The sequence below is a fragment of the Falco punctatus genome (genome assembly GCF_963210335.1).
Source record: "Falco punctatus genome assembly, chromosome: 5".
Taxonomy (NCBI): Eukaryota; Metazoa; Chordata; class Aves; order Falconiformes; family Falconidae; genus Falco; species Falco punctatus.
The window spans coordinates 47,946,903-47,969,498 of record NC_137584.1 but is presented as its reverse complement, the minus strand read 5'-3'; the positions used below and the strand labels follow the sequence as shown (position 1 = coordinate 47,969,498).

The 22,596-nt window shown below is 35.9% G+C and overlaps 1 protein-coding gene across 1 annotated transcript in view; it reads right to left on the bottom strand.

The window, feature by feature from the left end:
- SCAF8 (SR-related CTD associated factor 8) overlaps positions 1-22,596 on the bottom strand; it is a 65,071-nt gene that overhangs the window by 22,703 nt on the left and 19,772 nt on the right. Inside the window, 6 exon segments of the mRNA XM_080389808.1 lie at positions 5,238-5,414; positions 8,757-8,887; positions 10,273-10,429; positions 13,509-13,670; positions 17,372-17,416; positions 18,952-19,035. Coding sequence (XP_080245934.1) covers positions 5,238-5,414; positions 8,757-8,887; positions 10,273-10,429; positions 13,509-13,670; positions 17,372-17,416; positions 18,952-19,035 — 756 coding nt within the window.

The following is a 22,596-nucleotide window of genomic DNA, read 5'->3' as shown; positions in this document are numbered from 1 at the left end:
ACGTTATTAGTCACTGAGTAACTATGAATTGATAGAGCAGTGCTATCAAACCCGTGTCCATGCATCTTTATACCTTTGATTTTTTCTGAAAAAGCAGACTTAATGCTGTACTGAAAACTGCCATAACTTCTTCTCAAACCCCAATCTCAGAAGAAAAAAACAAGAGGATGAGAACACGGGACAGTCACTTCAAAATACCAAGGCAATACTGTCTTTGGTGGCCCATTTTCTTTCTCAGAATGTTCTACTTACTCTCAATTACTGGAGTCCAGCAAGAACAAAGCATAAGTAACTAAGAGACTGATCAATCAAGAATTTTTAGAATTATTTTCCCAATGAAATAACCAAATATACATGAAAGCAGGACTGAATCTATCTCTGAGAAAACATAACAGAAATACAGACCATCAAACTTAAGTGAGATGGGATGCTAAAATCCAGAATAACTTTCATCATATATATCCAAGCCATTTAAAACAAGGTGGCCACCTTCTTTTTATATTTTTTTCATATTGGTAGAATATTTTCAAGTAAGTATCTGCAAAATTCTGCTGCTCTGAAAAAAACATGTATTTTAGAAAAACAACCAGTCTCATTGTAAAATACTATTAATCATCATGTATCTTCCATCATGACCAACTAGAAAGGAAGATGAAAGAATATGTTTAATTGTCTGAGAAAAGGAACAAGTGGAAAGTAGTCAACAATTTATCATATGCAAAAAGATTATTTAAACTGGGGCCAGAGAATATCAAAAGAACTTTCAACCAAGGTAGTCAAATGTGCAGTGTGATTTTTGTTTAAATTTGTTTTAAACAACATAGCAGATAAAAGGAAAAATCTTAACTGAAAGATCATGATTTTTAAATAAACTGTAACAGAATACTGTCTACAATAAAGCAATAGAAATTAAAAGAACTATGAGGATAGCTAGGTTAACCCACCACACAAAGAACTTTCCGTGAATGCTACACCTGTCACTTTATCTAAAAAGAGAACAAGTTCAGAAAAAGCAACAAAGGAATGATTAAAGACATGAAAAAAAGCTTTTTATTCCAAAGGAAACAAAATTCTTCTTAAGGATCAGCATATTTGCATATTCTCTTTCGTAATTAAAAGGAGTAGTACATAAACATAAAGGAAGTGTTGATAAAAAAATAAATCTCTACCAGAACACAAGGATATATATGGTCATGTAGCAAGATCACGAAATACACACATTTGATGTTGACGAATGGAAGGACTTTTTCATGTAATGCATATTAATTTGTGCAACTTACTTCCACAAGATACTAGAGAGACTGAAGAGCTTGAAAACAAAGGATTGGAAGAACTGCCAAATTTATTAAAAATAGGGATTTTTTTAAAGAAGATGGACACTTATGTATTCACCAGAAATATCTGCCTGCACTATTTATGTTATCCAATTTACCACTATTATATCAATGAATGAGAACCAAGCAGTTTTCTTTAGAGCATGATGCTTACTGTTTATTTATCACAAAAACTGTCTTTTTTTATGTCTGCCAACTCACAACTTTTGCCTTTTGGACACTGCCTACAAGCACGTAAGTATTTCTATACCCACACCATGGCCCCATCCTCCATTCTCTGAACCCTACTATAGGTCTGTTCAGTATCTTCTACAGAAACTACTCAATATTTCTAATTATTGCCTTCAGGAATTGCTAGATTCTCTAATTTTGCTGCTGCAGGTTTTTTTTAAGATGGTAAGATGTTTTTTTCAGGATGGTAAGAATGCTTCGTCAATGTCCACCAGATGCCAGTACCTGTTCTGCCCATTCTTCATAAATCTTAGGATCACAGGGCAGTCCAGGTTGAAAGGGACCTCAGTAGGTCTCAGTCCAGCTTTCTGCTCAAAGTAAACTTATCTGTGCGCTCAGATTAGGTTACTCTGGGCTTGACCCAGCTGAGTCTTGGAAACATCTTAGCTTCCAACAACTGAGACTACATAATCTTTCCAAGCAATCTATTTCCAAGCAAACCATGACTGTCCTCATGGGAAAAAAAGTTTTCCTTATACCCACCCCAAAACCTTTTGTTTCAGTTTCTGTCTCTTGTCTATAGTCCTGCTGCTATGCTGTGCTGTGAAAAACCTGGCTTCATCTTCTTGCCAACCTTCCTGTAGGTGCCAGGGGGCCTTTGCCCCAGGCTGAACCAGCTCTGCTCCTTTAGAGGGCAAATGCTCCAGCCATGACCATTTCGGTGGTCCTCCACTAAACTCACTCCAGTCTGTCAATGTCTTTCCTGCACAGGGGCAGGGGTGGCAAAACTGGATGTGATACTCTAGATGCAGTCTAGAGTAGAGGGATGTCTAGATGGAACGATTATTTCCATCAATCACCTGGCTATACTCCTGGTCACACAGCTGAGATGCTGTTGGCCTTCTTTGTTGCCAGGGCACTCTGCAGGCTCAGCTCTGTTGATATAAGTATACTTGTGAACAACTTATTTTCTTATAGAGACTAGAACCCCAGAGATTAAGCAACTGTATGTCTGGTACTCAAAAAGTGTTAACAGTCTAGTGTTACTGTTCATTGTACTGTTCTGACACCTTGGGGTTTGATACTTGTATCTCTAACAGTACCGTCATCTGTAGTTGAGGCATTTTGTGTTAAATATAAAATTACTGTGAGCTCTCTAAAATGCACACAACTCAAGAACTTCAGAGTATCCTGGAAGATCACTAAAAAAGATCTAGATTTGCTGTCAGGAAGCAAAGCGTTCCCAAAACTTTTTCTCTTAAAAAGAATCTGGTTTGTAGTTTTTATTTTATTTGGCAATGCTATTTGGACTTTGTTACTAGTTAATTTGAAGCAGCTCAAGCCTGGCCCTGCACTGAGTACTCACTAGCAGCTGCAGCATACCTTTTGCTTTTGCTTAATCTAAATGAATCTACTTTATGCCTTCAAGATTGCTCTGCAATGTGAAATGACGTGTGGTACACAAACCATCAGAAGTTTAACCTCAAAAGCTTGCTCCTGACAAACTAGAACACTGATGCAGATGCTTCCTATAGAAGTAAATAACGCCTTTGTAACACTTGCTTTATTAAGGCTGCCATGTCTAGTAAAAAAAATTTATATAATTAATTACATAATTAAATGGAAGTAGACTCTAATAATAAAATTCTGTCATTATGACTCACGGTCTTCAGCTATTGAGAAGTGGGACTCGGGTGGCAGGTGATACTGGTGCTGAGACACCATTAAAGAAAAATTATTATTCCCAAAACTTATCATTGCAAAAGTAAGATTGCCCATTAATACATATATATTAATATGCACTTTTCTATAATAGCTAGATTGAGAAATCCTCAAACCTTGGGAAAAGGACACAATAGGTATGGTAGCACCAACGTTATATTTAAAAAAAAAAAAACACCAGGAAATTTTAAAACAACATGCTATTTCTGCAAAGCAGCCTAAATAACCTTTGAGTAAAAGTTTCAACGGACTAACAATACATAATTAGTTCATTCATAGAGATGAAGTAGAACACTGAATAAGGAATTTGAGGTGTATTATAATCTAACACTACTTGTATAATGCAGAACTGATGTACAGATCACATACTATAAACACAACTCTTCCACAGCGTACAAGAACTACTCAACACTATATACCTAGTGAAAAATTGTAAATTATCACATTGTCACAAGAATTCCTTCCACAACACTTACCTTCAAAATCTCATCACGTACATTGACTCTGCTGACAACTTTCACAAGACTGCTATTACTGGCATAAACTAACTAAATAGCTTCAGGCTGAACTCACTCAAGATATACAAACATCTCATCAGAATGCCAGTTCCTTCAATTTGCTCCAGTTAAGTTGACCAGCATTCAAGACAGCCATACCCACAAGTACAACTATCCATACAAGTGCTGGAATTGAAGTCTGCAGAATAAACCACAACAGAATGCTGTATTCTTAATTATGTTTTGTATCTAAATATTAAGGCAGTCCCTATTAATTGATGCATTCGTTCCCTGTGATTATACCCTACTCAAGTTGATGGTTACAGCTGTGATACAGCATTGAGTACAGGCCATTCTTTTCCTGACTTTTACAGCTGCATTATTTTCATTAGTAATGACAACTCTTTATTATTTCAGAGATTTGAGTTTAGCTCAATTCTAGAAACGTAAGATAAATTGTCCTAAAACATTGGAACTTGACAAGTGCTGAGTCTGAGCAGCCAACTGCCTGAAAAAGAGATTATCAGGGTTAGGGGAAAAAAAATATAATTAAGTTTTTTGCTTCTCTGACTTCCTTATTATTTATTCACTCCAGGACAATTCCTACAGAGATTATCTACTCACAAGCTGTTTCTTGCAAAGATAATAAAACAATACTTATGTTTTAATCTTTGAGTAGAAGTTCTTCCTTTTTTATGCTCCTGATACTATACTACTACTGTAATTGCCAGCATGGTTATTGCTACCTGGCATTCAACTATATTAGCCTTCTTAAATTCCTGTATTCTGGGCTGCTATTGTTGGGGGGGGGGGGGGGGGGGGCGCTCTTTTTTGTTTGTTTGTTGTTTGTTTTTTTAAGATAGGCATATATGTTGCAGAACACACAAAGTTTCTTCACATACAGGGTTTGTTTTTTACACTTTGACATCCCTTAGAAAGTGTCACATGACTAGTTTTGACTACAGTCAAACTTATTTCTTCATTTACTACCATTTTGTGGCTAAAGACCTTAAGTTTTCTTAGTATCAATAATTTAAAGAAATTTCAAGTCCAATCACATTTTACTCTTCTGGGAAAACAACATATATAAATTTCTGCATGTGTCCCTTTCATTACCTTGTAAGGGATCATTTCCTACCTTGGATCAGGAACACAGGAAGGGAAAATACAAGACATGCTCAATTGTCACTGATGTGTTACAAAGGGTGAAAAAAATATAGTAACAATAACTTAACTTTGCTACATCAAATTCATCTTCACACTTGATGGCCCTTATGGTTTCCTTCCAACTCAAGATAGTCTATAAAATGCCATTTAGCCCTAAACTCATACAGGACTACTATTTCAATTTATACTACTCTCTAGACATTTTTAAATTTTCAAGATAGAGCACTTTATACTATATTCAAGTATTTTTAAAGTTTCTAAAGTTAAAAATCCGAAAGAAGATTCTTTCACTTACACATATTTTAACAATAAATATTTCTTCAAACTTCTATTATTCTACCTCTACCTTGTTAAAAGAGACACTCTGTTCCAGTGGATTAAGTGTGTTAGCAGCAGCAGCTGCAGCTGTAAGTTGTGCTGTGAGGGCCTGTAACTGAACGACAAGACCAGCATCCAGGGCTTGAAGTAGCGAAGGCTGAGGTTTCTGTTGCTGTATCTGCAGTGTCTGTATCAACTGCTGAAGCTGGAAGAGAAAAGATAAATGCATTAAAGAAGAAAAAATTTTTAAAAGGCAAAAACCAAACTAGTCTTTTCCCCTTGCAGTTAGGAAAAAAAATCCTCAGGAATGCAGTATCATCTAACCTATGGCTATTATTTCATCTTAATTTGTTTTCTTTTATGGCAAATTTTGTTTCCCACTTACTGGCTAATTTGTTTTCTGTGGCTGATAAGACATGCAGATGCTTCTTCCTCCTAACTTGCTCTGACAAGTTGCATGATGACCAGTCACCACTCAGGATTTCCTGCTTTCTAGGGTTCCCCCTCTTCTGTTTCTCCAGTTTGATTCCTTCTGACCTGAAAAAAATCTGTTAGCTTCCTAAGGGCCCATCTATATTAGGAAAATATGTATGCTTTAACAACATTTGTGTAGAGAAAATATCTGCACTGTTGCAAGCTCCACTTTAAGATGATGCAACGTGCCTGTATGAAGAGCTTGCACTAGTGTCTCTGCATTAGTCACAAGGAAAACCTCCTCCTGAAACTCATGTTTGCTCTGACAGAATGCAAATCCCTTGCTATTTAACAAAACATAAAAAACTAATTAACCAGGAACTGCGAATGTAATTCGACTTCCTGCAATGGCACAGACTGGGCTCCGTACAGCACTGTCTTATGATAAAAATTGCCTAGATGCAGTGTTGAATCAGAAGCAGCAGCTCTAGTTCTGATTCAACAAAGAATACGTAATGACAAAAGACGGATGTTAAAAAACGTTATTTAAAAATATTGTCGGGCGTTTCAAATATTATTTAAAAAAAGTTTTGGGTGTGGGGTGGTTGGTTTGTTTAAACAACTCCACCTGCAACCCAGGAGAGGTCTAGGATTATACCAGAATGATTACTAGGTATCAACTTCCAAAAGTGTGATGAATGGACCTAAAATGTTTTATCAGAGTAAAACAGATCACCCTTCTTCAAATCTAGAGGAGGAAATTAAAAATATAATTCTTCCATAGGGTTTTTTTTAGAATAAATGTACAATCCAATTGCCTGGTGTATCTTTTGTTCCTTACTCCAACTTCCTAGTTATATATAATTTTTTTAGAAGGAGCTGTCCCAATGACGAAATAAAAGGCTTTTTCCTGTGCAGATCTAGTCACCTGTTGAATACAGATGCTCCCATATAATTATACAGATTTACCTTATCACAAGGAAAAAATACTATTCCTATGGAAAGAAGCCCTCAAAGTACCATGGAATTACAGGAAACGGTCCTTTGTCTTCCATGAGGTATACCCCTGGAGTCTTACATTTGGGTATTTCTAGAAAAAAAGTTGAGCAAACCCAGGTAGTTCAAACTATGCTGATGTAAGTTCCCTGAGTAGTTTACATTCATATTCCACCTCCTCATGGGCTTCACCACTGAACAAGAGTTCAATCCCTCCCTTCTTGTAAGGGCTCATTAGAAACCCTGAATAAGCTGATTAGTTTGATCATCTTTTGCACAATGCATTGAAAATGTATGATCCTTTTTCAAGGTTGTTTTAGAGTTACCTTCTGATGATGTGAAACAACTCTTCCTATTCTTTAAGAACAGTTATACAGAGTCCTTATACAGCAGAGTCTCTGAAAAAGCTTCAGTTGTTCTACCTCAGCAAGAGTTTTCACCGACTATTGCAATAGGCAAAGCTGAAGAGCTCCCCCGCCCTCTTCTTGGCAGGATCCTTAGAATATGAGCAAATACAGCTGGTCCACCTTGTGCATGGCTCTAAGTAGGAAGTAATCAAACTGAAGGGGCAGAGGTAGAAGCCCTAGAGTGGCAAAATCCTGGGTGGTCACCAATCTAGCTGTTTTCACATTCTTGTTGGTCACATCTTTCTTACTCTGCCCTCTCCTATGTCTAGACATTCAAGTTTACCTGCATGCATTTACACCCATTAAACACAATCTTAAGATGAAATCAAGGATTTTGGAGAATAGGAAGAAAAGAGATGGACAGGATGGAAGAGAATGTTGCAGTTCATCTACTGATCCTAGAGGTCTATATGTACATATTTATTGTGTACCCAGTCTGTCTCCACACTTCTGCTCAAGACCATCTTTTCCATCTCCCAAAAATCTGTTCTCTTCCTCATTTTACCATTTTGAAGCTAAATATCTGAATATTTCCTTGTGATCTGCTGTCTTTAAAACTCCAATGCCCTTCTCATCTTCATAACCTTTTTCTTTTGTTTCATCCGTTGTTCCTTTTTCCTCCAGAATACTTTCTAGGTAATAGTCTTTAAAATTACCTTACTGACTTCCCACATATTTCCCATTCTCACTTCACATCTCTTCCTCGTTTAAGAGTTATTCCACTACCTTATCTTTCCTTGACATTCCACAAGTATCCCACAAACTTATTTTGCTCTGCTTTTCAATGACCTATCGATTTCTTGCAGTGTAATCAGATGAAGATACTCCGTCCGCTTGAATTATGAGCAATTACAGACAGCTCTGCTTAGCTGAACACTGTAAAACAATCTCACTAAGTAAAGTCATTGTTATTGTCAGCATCAGCACTTCGTAACAGTTCACTGGTGACGACTGCTCCTCCATATCCATGGGATTTTTGTTTAGTACCCCAGCAGGTAAAACACGACATTCCTCAGTTCAAATAAAAATCACAATATCAAAATTATGCTGGTGCCACAGTTCTCCCATAAGCTGAAAAACTATCATCCACATTTTTACAGAAAGCTGATTGTGTGCACTCAACTTATGTGGCTGTGGGTTAAGAGGACAAGCAGTTTAATGCACACTGCACATCAAACCACTTATTTGAGATTGAGCATGTAGAAACTGGGGAATACACTTCTAAGACCTTGTCTTTGAATGCTGCAAAATAAAAACTGTATTTAGCTGATGAAAAGATAAAGAAAAGAATCAACACACACAATGCACTTCCAGAATGGATACATTCCCATTATGTAATTCTGTACAACGCTTAGATCCTTGGGGAATCCAGCAGAGAAATATGCTTAAACTGGCATTCTATTGTACACCTGTATCCATGAAACCTTAATGCTGCTCTTGATTTAGTCATTTGCAATACTACATAGAAAAGAAAAGTATGTACTACAGACCATCTTATCTGAAGTCACATTCTGTGATACTTTCAAGGAACAAACAAGGTTGGTTACAAAAAGTAACAGGAAGTTTTGGAAGTTTTAGTTTACCTGGAACTTACTTGTGATGAACCACCTCATGGGATAGTTAGCATGGATACCGGACACAAAACTAAGAGATACTCATAAAAGCAGTATCCTTAAGTGTACCTTAAAGACAAAAGTATCAAACAGTGTAACTGTCTACAAAATATTTACCTGTTGGCCTTGAGGACTTTGTAAAATCTGTGCAACAGCAGCAAGGGTATCGGTATTAGCAATCTGAGATACCCAAGGATCAGGTAAACTCTGCACCACATTGGCTGGAGTAACTGGAGTCACAGGGGTTCCTAAAGAAGAGAAAACCCAATACATCAAAGTATCGTAACATACAGACTTAGAAATAGTGCTAGAGAAAAGAAAAATCCCAAAACAAAACAAAACCTGCTGTTACTAAATATTGAGAAAGCACTGTATTGACATCAGTTGAAACCATTTTTCTGACACACACACACAGAGCACACAGAAATAACACAAAATTTCAACCTGCAGCAGCTGGATTCATGAGGATTGCTCATTTTGTAATTTTTTCTCAAGAGGAACATTGAGACTAAAACAGCAATGTGATAATTAGTTTCATACTATAATCCAGAAGAATCCTCTATCCCTGCAAATACTCCTGCTTTTAGCTCTGAAATGGAGATATGCCAATGAATGCTACATGGAAATGACTAAATTACTATTTTAAAAGACAATTTGCATCACGATTTCAAAGAGCATTCCAGTAGACCTGTAATATCAACAATTTGAAGTAAACTAGTGAAAAGAAAAAATACGAGCTAGAAGGTGCGCTAAGTCCAATCCACAAGCTGGACATTCCACATATTTACAGATACCAAAGAAAAATAAGGTGGATTTGTCCATGTCACTGCTTTTCAGTGTGGGATCAGCAGAAGATGCATGACAAAGCAGGTCCGTATGTGCCAAAAAAACATTTCTATATGTAAAATTTCCCACACATCCCAACTTTGAATGAAAAAATCTCCACAAAGTGAAGGAAGTTGAAACGCCAGTTCCTCACCACCAACCTATATAAGGCAGATGCTTAAGAACACAAAATGATGCATGTATAATAATGATAGTGTTTGGTAACTTGGGACATACTCCATGAGCAGGTTTTTTGCCCACATGATTCTCCAGCATGATTTCTGGCTCACATACTTCAGATGTGAGGGAGAGGGAAGTATGTCACTGGCTGCAGCTTATATGGTCAATGTGTTTTCCCTGGTCTGTTGGCCAGCAAAAGTAAAGGAGCACTGTCTGACATTATCCAGCAGGCTCAATCCTATGGATAGCAAAAAGATACTGATGTATTCTTTTTCATGTCTCTCAACTGCAGCACCACTAATTAACACAGATTGTATTAAGTGCTGTGTTGTGTTTGTAACACTGTCAGTGATCCACTGTTTTGACTTTTGAGAGCAAAACTAGGTCTTACTGCACTATTACTCAATCTGAATATATTTATAAAACACAGCTGAAGGGTAAACTCAACAGGCTGCCTTTTGTTTTTGCTGTTTCCCCTGATTCAGATGCTGGCTGTATTTCTTTCCAGAATTCACTTCATTTGTCTAAAGGAAACCAGTGAGATTTTTCAACACGTTGACAGCCAACATACCAAAGTTGACACAAGTGTTTTGATTCCAAGTATGGATTTTAACCTGGTTTTGTTTACCTGGTGTATTGTTGCTCATAGCAGCTGTAGTGCTGGGCAAGACAGGGGTCACAGCTGGAGGAGGAATTCCTGCTGCCATATCCAAGAGAGGCTGAATAATTTCACTCTTGAACACATTATTCTTTTGCCATAAATTCAGCACTCTAACAATTTTACTCTGAAATGAAGAAAGGGTAACAAAAGACCTGAGTCGTGCTTATCTATCTTGTTATTATCAATTACAAAATTCTTAACCAGCAATTGTCCATCTGTCTAGACTGAAGGACCTTTAGGTTTAAAAACACTAAGAACCATAAGAACAGTTATGCAGGGTCACACCAAAGATGTCTAAGCTATGAACTTAAGGCTTACCCTAGGCAACACTAAAGACACACTATGCACATAGTGACAGTCTTCTCAACAGAAAATTAAATCTATTAGAACATAACAAATCAAGTGTATTTGCGTCCTTTGCACCTTTACTCGTGGAAGTTGGTATGGAAGGAAAATTATTTTAAGGAAGCATTTTACAGCATTATTAATAATTAAAACAAGGAATTAGTCTCCTAAACTTCCACAGTCCACACATATGAATGCAATTCTGATCTACCTATGAACCAAAATTATTTAAGTCCTCTTAAAAATGGGCATGTACTAGTAAGACAGCAAAATGATTTTATTAGGAAAATATCTCAGTATTTTGCAGGCCCTCCAAGTGAGGAATTTAAAAGTTTAAACTGGAATATAATTCCATGCCTATTGAAATTAGAGTAATATTAAAAAATGTGGATTATGGGGAAGGAAATAAAAAAAAATAAAAATTCAAATTTTATACAGTTCTGTCAGATGTAACTCACTGTTCAGCTTGTATGTCTACTACATTTCTATTTCACTCTTTTGATCCGCTCCCAAATGTTTTCTTTTCTAAGCTTCACTTCCACCAAAAGACAAAATTTTGCTTTATTTTGAAAACAACCTTCTTATTGGGGGGGAGGTGGGTGGGGTGTAGTTGTATTACAAAGAGCACAAAGTTCTTTACAGAATCTTATGTTTGCTGTCACGAAGATGCTTTAATTCTACAAAACATAAAGAGTACTTAACCACCGTGTTTAAACCAAAGGAATAAAAGTCTATTTCTTCAGAACTCCAAGAGGATACTTCAAGAGAGAGAAGCACTGAATTTTCACTGCATGGAACGTGCAATTTAGAGTTCCTTTAAAGAAACCTCTGAAGGCTTCCATTCAGCACTACAGTATGTAAGCCTTTCTTCTTTGAAAGTTTGTTTCATAAGGCAGTCCTCAACATGTCCATTAGAGGCTCTAACCTCCCTCTCCTATTCAGAACAGGAATATAAAACTATTTCTGTGTCTCAGTATCTACCTCTCCCTTGCTCTTTCCATGGCTGAGCCAGACAGAGGAATCAGTGAGGTTTTTTGTTACTTTAAATGAAAAGCTACTGTACTTCTGCTTGATTTAACACAAAACAAAACACACATTTACTTAGATAAAAGGTAACTGTTGTGTTTCTCTGTTATGCCTTTTAACCAGATTAAACAACAAAATCCTAGAAAAAAGGTACCTATCTTGGTATCTCTGACAGCACAATTTTTTGCTGGGTCAGACATATATATATGGTAACTACTTTTACAGCACAAAGGACTTCCTATAATACTGAATCCATATGCAACACAGCAGAAAGACTTCAGACTGCAAAACACATTTTCCCGCAAGGTCAAAAATATCTCAGAATTGAAGCTGGTAGGAGCTTTACAGACCATAAACAGACTATATTTTACTATTCTTCTTCAACATCAAACACCTCTGATGTGATACATTAGTTGCCATGCACTGAAATATCACAGTGTAAATGGCACTATTTCTTACCCTACAATAAATTTACTGTATTTCCTTTAAAGCCAGACACAAACTGAGTACTTGCACCCATCCTTGTGCCAGTTCTCCTCCTTCAATAAGTCAGGCTATTTCTGTGTTAGTATGTTTCCCAGGGTAGTAAGCTAAATGATCATGCAAAACAAACTAATACTGCTGAAGGAATACAACTAAACGAAGAAAACCTTAACTATCATATACATGTATATGTTTAACATATATATATATATACCCACACATATATGTAAAACACTGTGCAATAGAAGCAGCACAAGTTGATCATGCAGATAACCTAAAACCAGACTGGAAAAAAACGTCATTTGACTTAACCTGTTCAGCAGCACCTCAGAACTCCGTTACAGAAGAGAAGACAGACATCCATAGCAGCATTTTTCCAACTACTTAAAATTTGCAGATCCCGACATATTTTCCTGCAGAGATCCTAACTCATCTAAAAAGGCAGGAAGCCTAAGACAACTACAGGAGACACACAATGGCTGAACTTGCCTTAACCACCTTCCATGGATACCTTAGTTTTTCAGATCATTTGTTGAAAAACACAACTGTAGGAATGCATGCGACTATTCAAAGAACAACCTGGTTTCTGGCAGTGTCCTGCCTCACTCACTACTTCACTCCATGACACTATTACACAAATTTACGTGGAGATAAAGCCCTTAGCATTTCCTATCCTTTTGTAATTTTTCACTTCAGTAAGAAGAAATTCTAGCTATTGTAAGATCAGTGACAAATATGAAACAAGTTAAACTGCCTGCACTCTCTGCTATTTCCAGCCAACCTATTATAATTTCATAGTGACCTTGATACTGGGGTCCAAGGGAACAGCTGAACTATGGGGTCAAAGTATTCAAACCAGGCCTTATTTAGCTGTTGGTTGACTCAGTATCAAAGGGAAGGTAACTTCTAAGATACTTTGTTGTTTCTTCTATTGCTCCTTCAATCCAAAACACACCAGCTTGTACTGAAAATACTGCTACCAAAAAAGGTATTTATTCCTTGACACTACACAAAACCTGCTCACTTATTTTCTCACTGAAGAGGTGAAGATGACAATAAAAGTCTCACTACAACTCCCTCCTACCATATGCCCACCTAATTTTTTCCCATCAAAATACATTAACTCAAATCCATCCAGTCTTCCTGAAAACCTTTCCAAAAGGTTAATCTAATTGGATGTGTATTCCCCCATCTCTACACCCAGAGAAGCAAAATTAAAGAAATACATATAAATGTGAAAGTCTATAATCAGGTTGACTCAAGCAAGCAGAAAGTGATATCAAAATCCTTATTGTTTATACAGAAGTACTAAAAACTGGATTAATTGGAAAAATCTGTAAGTGGTTTACCTTGTCATCCCCAGGACAACGGTACAAGTTCTGGAAAGTGCTGATGATGTTATTGCTGAATCTTGGAGCAAATACATCCTTTTCTTGTCCAAACTGATGCCGGGACTGTCTCACAATGGAGTCAATGACATACAGACCAGGTACCTTGTATTCAGGTTTGCACTACAAAGAATGATAATTTAAAATATATGTGAAAACTAACAACAAGCATTAATGGCAGAGTAAATAAACAGCTCTCTCTAAGTTTTAAATGGGAATTACCAGAGTGTTCTCTGATCTATTTAATAAAGTTGAATTTAATAAATTGTCCTGAAAAATTGAACTATCAAGAATAGCTAACATTTAATGTTCAAGTTACCGTATCTGTTGTATGCATACTCCAAATATGTAAATAGTTTAAAATCCTTTTCCCACCTCTAAAAAAATTTTTTTTAGAATCTAGCTATTAAAATTAGCAATTGAACCACATATCCTTTTTGAAAGCACACATCTATTTTAAGAGAACAGCATAAAGCATGACCAAATTCTTAACAGTACATTAAGACTAGCTATAAATATGATTCAAAAATGTTTCTGTTCTTCTTTATAATCAAAGTCAACATTAAAGTTAACATTTGTTTATTTTACATCATTCCAATTAGTGTGTGGTATAACCCCCCAAAACAAAAATATATTTATGTGGACATCTTTTTGCTTGAGAATACACCAATTAAACTTACTTTAGAACTCCAGAAAACTTGCATAATTTACAAACAGCATAGTATTTATAAAGCATGTCTACTAACTACAATACTAATTACTTCAGTAATCTTACTTAACAACTAAAGCTGTTTTTTCTGTCTCCTAATTGCAAAGTAATTGCACCAGACTACTGCAACCCATTTATATATGGAATAAAAAGTGGTACAAAAATACAATGAAGTCATCACCAGAATATACCATGACGTGGATTCACTTCACAAATATTGGTTGTACACAGTTATCACACAAGTTAGTATGGAAAAGACAGGAAAGTACACCCATTCGCTTTCTGATCCAGGTAGTCTAGGAACACATTATGCAGCACACTAAATTCATAATCTCTAATACAGTGCCAAACAAACTCTTCAGGCTATTAATTTTATTATAGCCTAGCTACAAACTTCCTGTTTTGAGAAGTTGATTCACTAACATTTGCAACCTTGATAAAGCACTTATTTATGCTCTCAACATGGTACAGTGTATTTAAGTATGACATTCTTTATATTTAAGAATGTGTGGCATCCTTCTATGAATAAATGTGTATTCTTGAATTTAGAAAATTAACATCTAATTGGATATAATACACCGTGATTCAGGGAATCACTTCAATGTCTTATGGCTACTGAAATTTTACCTTAATTATTACCAAAAATAAAAGTATTCTGCATACAGAACAGACACCTATACAACTTTTCACAATATTAGAATCAGTAAGACCCACATATATTCAATAAGAAAACTCAGTAGTTATGTTAGGTGGAGTATTTAACAACATGGCACATACAGAAAGCATATAGACTATGCTTTCTATAAGACTAATTAATATAATAATATAGATGGTAAAAAAATAAAAACACAAGTAAAAAATTAAATAAAGAAGAAGAATTACAACTGGGACAGTGAGCCTGTGCATCCCTAATCTCAGATGAGACAGCTTTTATACAACAAATATTCATTTATTTTCTGAGTGAGTCTCAGCAATAAGATAATTTGACTATTCAAATAAATTATTCAAGTCATGCAATCACAGTAGAATATCCTTACATATATGATACGCGGTCATTTGATCCCTGAAGTGATGTTAAAACAGTTAACCAAAATGACAATAGAACAGTGAATTAAGTGTCACAAAACAAAGAACATCATGGTCAGTTATTCCACCTGAAGTTTCAGTAACCTCATGAGATTAATTCTGAAGAAAGAAAATATTGGACTAGTAAAGAATCAACCAGAAACTAACTGAGATGGCACTAACATCACTCTGGACAAGTCTATAGCAGATTTTAACTGATGATTCAGTAGTCTTGAGCTTTAACTTGAAATGATTGTTTCCAGAATACAATGCAATTATCTTCCAAACATATGGCTTAAGTCTATAAATATCAGATGGCTAGCTTTCATATGCTTATCTCAGATTCTACCAAAATAAGAACTTACCATTTGATGTTATTAATAATTTGCGTGTTTCAATAAACTACTCATAAAATACTAGGGGGAAAAAAAAAAACACATCCAGCCCAACAAAGGGAAATAACTAATCCAGAGTGATCATTAAGAGGGTTATCAGTAACAACATACATCTGCCTCCTCTAGCCAGCAATGAACAGTGCAGAATTCCCTCATCAAGTAGTGCTGGACACTGAACACAAGCGTGTGAAGACAACCCATACTCTCAGTACCTTGTGGAAGGGTCATGAACAGCCAGTCCATATCCTGAAAAACTGACACTGTTACATTCAGAAGATAAATCTTCTCTCCTGCCTCTGAACACAGAAATGCCAATTGCAGCCACTGCAACTAAAAAGCAGTATTTGGAACTTGGGCAATTCCAGATTAATTTTGGGATATGAAACTGCAAAGTGCTACTGATCAGAGATGGACAAGATGTACACCTGTCCTCATCCTCCTATGTCCACCTGTACCATTAAACAGTGATCAGAGGATACTGATCCCTTTTTTTAGAGGTGAAAAAAATCAGAAGTGATGCTCCAAAAGACAACTACTTGACAAAACACTAGCAGTGATGGTAAAGTACACTACTAGTCTTTACCAGTGCCATGAAATATACATATGACACCTATTCTGCATAGGACTGACGTTCCAGTACCTAAATAATTCATTCATTAACTGTTCTGACAGTTAAAAACACCAGCCTACAGTGGAATCCCTTTTGCATGGCCCAACCACTGCCTAAAGTCACTGCAGCATACAATGGGCACCAAGGTAAAAAAGGTAATGAGGAAGACAGAGGTTACTGACACAGAGCAATCTAGGCTGCTTTGTAAAACAGACAACGGAAGAAAAATTGAATCCAACACTGCAACACTGACTAACTTCTCTAGCTTGTCTGTCAAAATAAAAAGGCAATTTGATTGTAATTTACTCCTATTTACCAAAGAAGAAATTCAGTACCAAAATGACCAACTGAACAATCAGGTACAATGCAGACGAGAAGGGAAGACTCACAGGTTGAATCCATGCATTTCGAACTGGAGGTAAAATGCAGTTTTACCCAAGAATAATTAACTGTTACAAGAAAACAAAATGCAATAAAATTCTTTATTATTCAGAATCTTTAATACTGCATCTTCCAAAAAAGTAATTCCAATCTAGCTATATAAATAGTTTCTGTTATAAATTACTAGTAGCTACCATGGACTGAAATGCTACATCTCCTGCTACATAAAACATGAGGCTGAATGGTCATCTTCCCTTCACCTTTTAAATCTATAGGAAAACCTGGCAGAAAAGCAAAAGCAACCATCACTCACCAAACCACTGTTGATTCTTTTGCTATTAGCTGTTCACACGGGCTACACTGACAGCCTCTTTTAACATCAAATGAATACATACAGAAGTAGTCCTAAGACAGTATTCACAGTCAGTCAGATCAAAGTAGATCATAACTACAAAATTAAGACAAAGTATTTGTCTTTCTGCATTGGCTTATGATCAGCTACTGATTACTAGCAGAAATTGAATGTGACTAAAAACTGAAATACACTAACATGTGATAAAAATATTAATCCCTATGTGTACCTAAAACCCAATGGTCTTCAATACTCTAATCCAACACGAGAACATTTCTTAGTGCTGACACAAAATACCCGTGACTGACTTACCTTTTGAATGAATTTCTCAACACTCTGTACAACATGCTTGTAGAACTGGAAAATAAAATAGTATTTCAACAGAGAAAAAAAATCTGAAGATCCATACACTTATTCAAGTCATACACTATTGATAATAAAACCAGAACTAGATACTTCAGTTGATTAATCAGCAATCCAATACCTACAGTTAAGTATGCTGTCTTCCTCAGAACATTTAACAGCATATAAAAAAAAACTAATCTCAACTTTTCTTACCTTCTGAAGGCTTTTTACAATGGAATTTTTTTTAGTAACATGCACTTACATTATTCTCTTAGTTCTTGCTAAGTAACTGTTCCTTCAAAAACAGTTATTTCACTGTACATGACCAAAGATGTTAGCCTAATGCTACTCAGCATAACGCTTCCCTGTATTTAATTTATTTTCCAAGTGTTCACTTTAATAACCTAAAAAAATGAGTACATGAAGGCCCTGTAACTGAATACTTTTTCTTTAAAATTGGCCTTGGTTTTTTGTTGGTTTTTTTCTTTGAAATCTCACATATCATCACAATGGTGCTATATCATCTCAATAACTGCTCTTCATAATTAAATATTATTGAAATTATAAGAGTGGAAGTAGGATTTCCAAGTCAAATACATAATAAGTGATTTTGGTATCATTTAATTGTTTAATGTATATAACCATTTACTATCATTCACTACTTCTTGATGTTCAATACAGGTTATTAGCATTCTCATTATACTGCAACATATACTTTAATTTACATAAACTTCTCCTATTTAAGGAAGCCAGTGAATTTCACTCTTCTGTCAACAAACTGCTCTCTCCAAATTACACAAAACAGCAACACAGATTTCATTATCTGAAAACATACCCACATCCTCAGTAGAGAAATGTAGCTAAGAGGAGCGTAAGTTCATGGCTTTTTTGCTTTTACCATACTCTCTTCTTCACTGAGTTTCCATTTGTTTTGATGCTTAACACTAATGGCATACTTTCCTTCACTATTTTTCAGTGCTGTTTTCTGCTGCTCAACAATTATTTTTACTTTGTGGCAAGAAAAATCTTTAATTAGCTTACTAATGCCAAAACTTAAGAACAGTCTGTACCCAAGCAACATAAAAAATAAGATCTATGAACACCAGCCATGAAAAAGGATGCTAGGAATTTATAAAAATAAAGTAAAACTTAAAACAACTGTATTGATCCAAAGGTATACATATCTCACTTTATTTGGAGGGGTGGGGTGAGGTAAAGGATTGCAGTTTTGTATTTATTCACCTGTTCTCAGGCAATACCAGTTTTTCTTTTTTAAACTGAGGGAAAATACCATCTTTCAAATCTGATTGCAGAGTCAAGGTGGTATAATTCTCTCTCACATATGACAACCAGCAAATGAAAGTCACAAAACAAATCAAGCCTTCTGCTGCACTCCTGAAAATCCCATCACTATCACATTTGAGCGTAATTCAGAAATAACACACAATAAGGGAGGTGGCAAGTTCTGAAGCAAGTTAAGTTATTCAGCTATTTTGACACAGATGAGAAATGTAAAGGAAGTCAAAAGAAGTTAGCCAATTCCTTACCTTTATAGCCTTGATTGCTGCCTTGGTGATCTGTGTCATTTTAGCTTTAGAAATGGGTGGCTTATAATCATTTAGTGAGTACAACTGCCAAAAAAACAAACAAACAAATAAACTCCTCAAAAAACAGTTATCAGAAACATATTCTGCAGTTGTAAGCTGTATAAAATTACACTATTTTTCCACAAGAAAATGCCACTTCTAATTTTCATCAATTTTCAATATATTTTACACCAGAAAATGCATCCCCATTTAAGAAAAAATAAAAAGGTCCAATAAAATACAATGTAAGATCCAAAATCCTTAAAAGATAGCAGGTTTTTTATTGCAATGGTTACTATTTACCTAGTTTTACTAGCACTAAATACAGCAGGCAACTGCAGGTTAAGGTTACACGGGAAATATGATATACAAATACAGTAGCTGTCATTAAGTTTTTCTTTCTCGGGCAAAAAAAATTAATATACTTGACTACTTTTATAAAGCATACCAGAAACTTAACCAAATACTTACTATATTCATCATTGTATGCCTGCTGAATCAAATCTTTTTATTTTCCATTAAATAAAAAAATCCAGCCCAGTGACAATGCATGTAGCAATTCTACTACTTAAACCAGCAGATCTGGAAAAAAGTGTAATTTCCTTCATTCACTGTGTTAACTGATACAAATAATGTATCAAAAGTATTACAAATACTTAAGTAAAACACCAGCTGGGTTCTACATTTCGAACAGCTTTGTAACTTCACTAGTATCTAACCACCAAAACAGCCACCATACACAGAACAGGTAGCAGTGTTTTGCAAGATTCTTCTCCCGTTACACAGTAATAACTTTCTATTAGTACATACATCTTCTAGCAAAAGCAATACAGCATGACAGACATTCATCAGAAGTTTGCTACACAGCAAGAGCAGTACACGAACTAACTTCATAGCTACAACTGATAGGTGGTAATTGGAAAAACTTCCTCCATGCCAAGTCAGAACTCCATCATCCAAGGCTATTTACTTGCTGTGAAAATCTTTGATTATTCACAATATATGGCTTTGAATACAATGCTGCTCTTTTCTCCTTCAATGCAAAGTGTTAGCAGACAAGGGACTGTCTACTGTTTGCTACTTCGATACATGAAAATACCAGATACAAAATGCCAAACCAGTTTTTAAGGATATTCTTAACTTATATTGTAAACAAGAATACAACACACAGGTCTAGAAGCACGTCAGCTCAAAAATAGAGCCCTGATAATGAGAATGACCATCCAGAGACAATTTATTCCCTTCCTCGGGACAGGAAGAATTGGAAGTTCTTCCATAAAATGGTCACTGAAACAGAAAAAAAGCCAAAAGACTCCTCTCCTACTATACACCCTGACCTAGATTAATATGCATACAGATATTAACAGTATCCTTAACTTCCTATAATTCATTCACCTTTCAGAACACTTAATTCCAAATTGTTTACATTTAACAAAGTAAAATGTAACAGTAAACAGATCACACAGTGGAACAGATTAGAATAAAATCTTAAATACAGATCACGCTCCCCAAGTTACTTACAATAATTTAATGCTCTGAAACTAACAAGGAGATATTATTCAGTGAGTTTCCAAGAGACAAGGATTTCCTCTCCCTGCAAACATGAGATGCTTTTTTTCTATCCTTTCCTATCAAAAAAAGTTCTAACTAAAACTTTGTATAGCTGTCAAAAGACAGAAATAAAAAAATTGTTTTTTTTCCAAGCATAAGTATCTATCTTCTCGGCTTGAAAGGATTTCCACTAAAACAGTGAGATTATAAGCAGTTCACATCTAGATATCCCAGCTTCTCAAACAATTCTAATTCTAGCTTCCAAAAAAAAAAAATCTAAACCAACTGTTACTACTTCTCACTAATGGTAATTGCTGTTGCAAAACATTCTGAATTACTGCTTTTTGTTGTATAAGAAGCATGTCAATGTCCTTCTAGAATTCAAATGTATCAGTGCTCACCAGCACCACAGGGGAGAGGGAGAAAACCAGGCAGAAGATCAAGTCTCCAATCAGTTTCTTCTCTGGTTTCCACTCAAAGTTCAGTTATCAACTTCCAGTTACTCACAGATGATTTACCAGGCTGAGGGTCACTCATCCTGGCTACTGGCTTGGCTGGATGATGTGCAACTACAACTAAACTGCTCTGTTTGCTCATGTCTGATTTTCCATTTACCAATATCCTCAAGTCCTTCTCCACAGGGCTGTTCTTGATCCATTCATCACCCAGCCTGTACTGATGCCAGTGATCAGTGATGACCCTGAGGTGCAGGAGGACCTTGCACTTGTTGAAGTTCATGCAGTTCATGTGGGCCAGCTCCCCAAGCCTGTCAGGGTCCCTCTGGATGGCATGCCTTCCTTCAAACATTATCAATGGCACCACTCAGCTTGGTGTCATCTGCAGACTTGTTGAGGGCACACTCATCATTAATAAAAATAAATAATAGTCCCAATATGAACCCACAAGTGACAACACTTGTTACTGATCTCCACCTGGACACTGAGCCATTAACCACAACTCTCTGGATGCTGCCATCCAGCCAACTCCTTATCCATTCAATAGTCCGTCCATCAAGCCCATCTGCTTTACTGCTAGGCTGGCTAGAGAAGCAAGACTGTTGCTTCTCTAGTAATGAAAACTTTTTTTTTTTGGATGTAGCATACATGATTTTTACATTTTTACATTATACAGTGGGCATTTCAAGAAATCAGATATTCTTCAAACCTAGTTAAAGCAAAATAACTGCAATTTATTTGGGATTATAATATATGAAAATAAAGGAGTTAAAAATTTATATATTCTTTTTGGTTTTAAAACTTGTGCTTATATTGTAGCTCATTTTTCCTGTATGCCCTTTTGTACAAATGCTTAGTCAAAACATTTTGCTATAATTATTTCCTGATCATGTTTTTGTAAGGCACTCATGCTCACTAGCAGAATGTAAGTGCTTGCCCTCACATGAACGAAGCCTTTAAACTAGGAAAAAATGGCAACTTGGCTAAACAGTAAAGTCAGGGAAATTATCTGAGGCAAACATTTCAGAAAATCAGAAGTTGTACCCAAAGGAGGGGAAGGAGCAGGGGGAAGTGACCATAAGCTCTAGCTGGTAACGCACATGTAAAAAATAAAGCAATCAAGTCCAAGAAACAAACAGGAAAAAGCATAAAAAATCAGCCATTTTCAGAAAAGAGAAGAAATAGCAGATCTATTAAGAGTGCTCCTCCAAGACAGTCAGCAGGTAAAGGACTCATAGGAGATAAACCTGTACAGAAAAAGAATCCTCCCTTTCTCTTTTTAGTTCTACACACTGAGGAAAGACTGTGGAGACTTCCCATACCAGAATCCTCCTCAAATGTGTTTATAAGAAGGTGAAGAACAAACAAGCTCACAATGTGAAAAATCATGAAGAGCTGCTAGATCTCAAGAGTAAAAGACCTAGTAGCTGTGAATCATGAATTCTCACTTGAAAGTCTCAATCTTGTAGCTCTTAAGAGACAGGAAAAGCAACATGAATTTCTGACAAGTGTTCAAGGGGAGAATCAGTTAGGTTCAATGTTTGTACCAGAAAAAAAAAATGTATAAATTACTGGAAAGAAAAGAGTAAGTGGGCAGTTA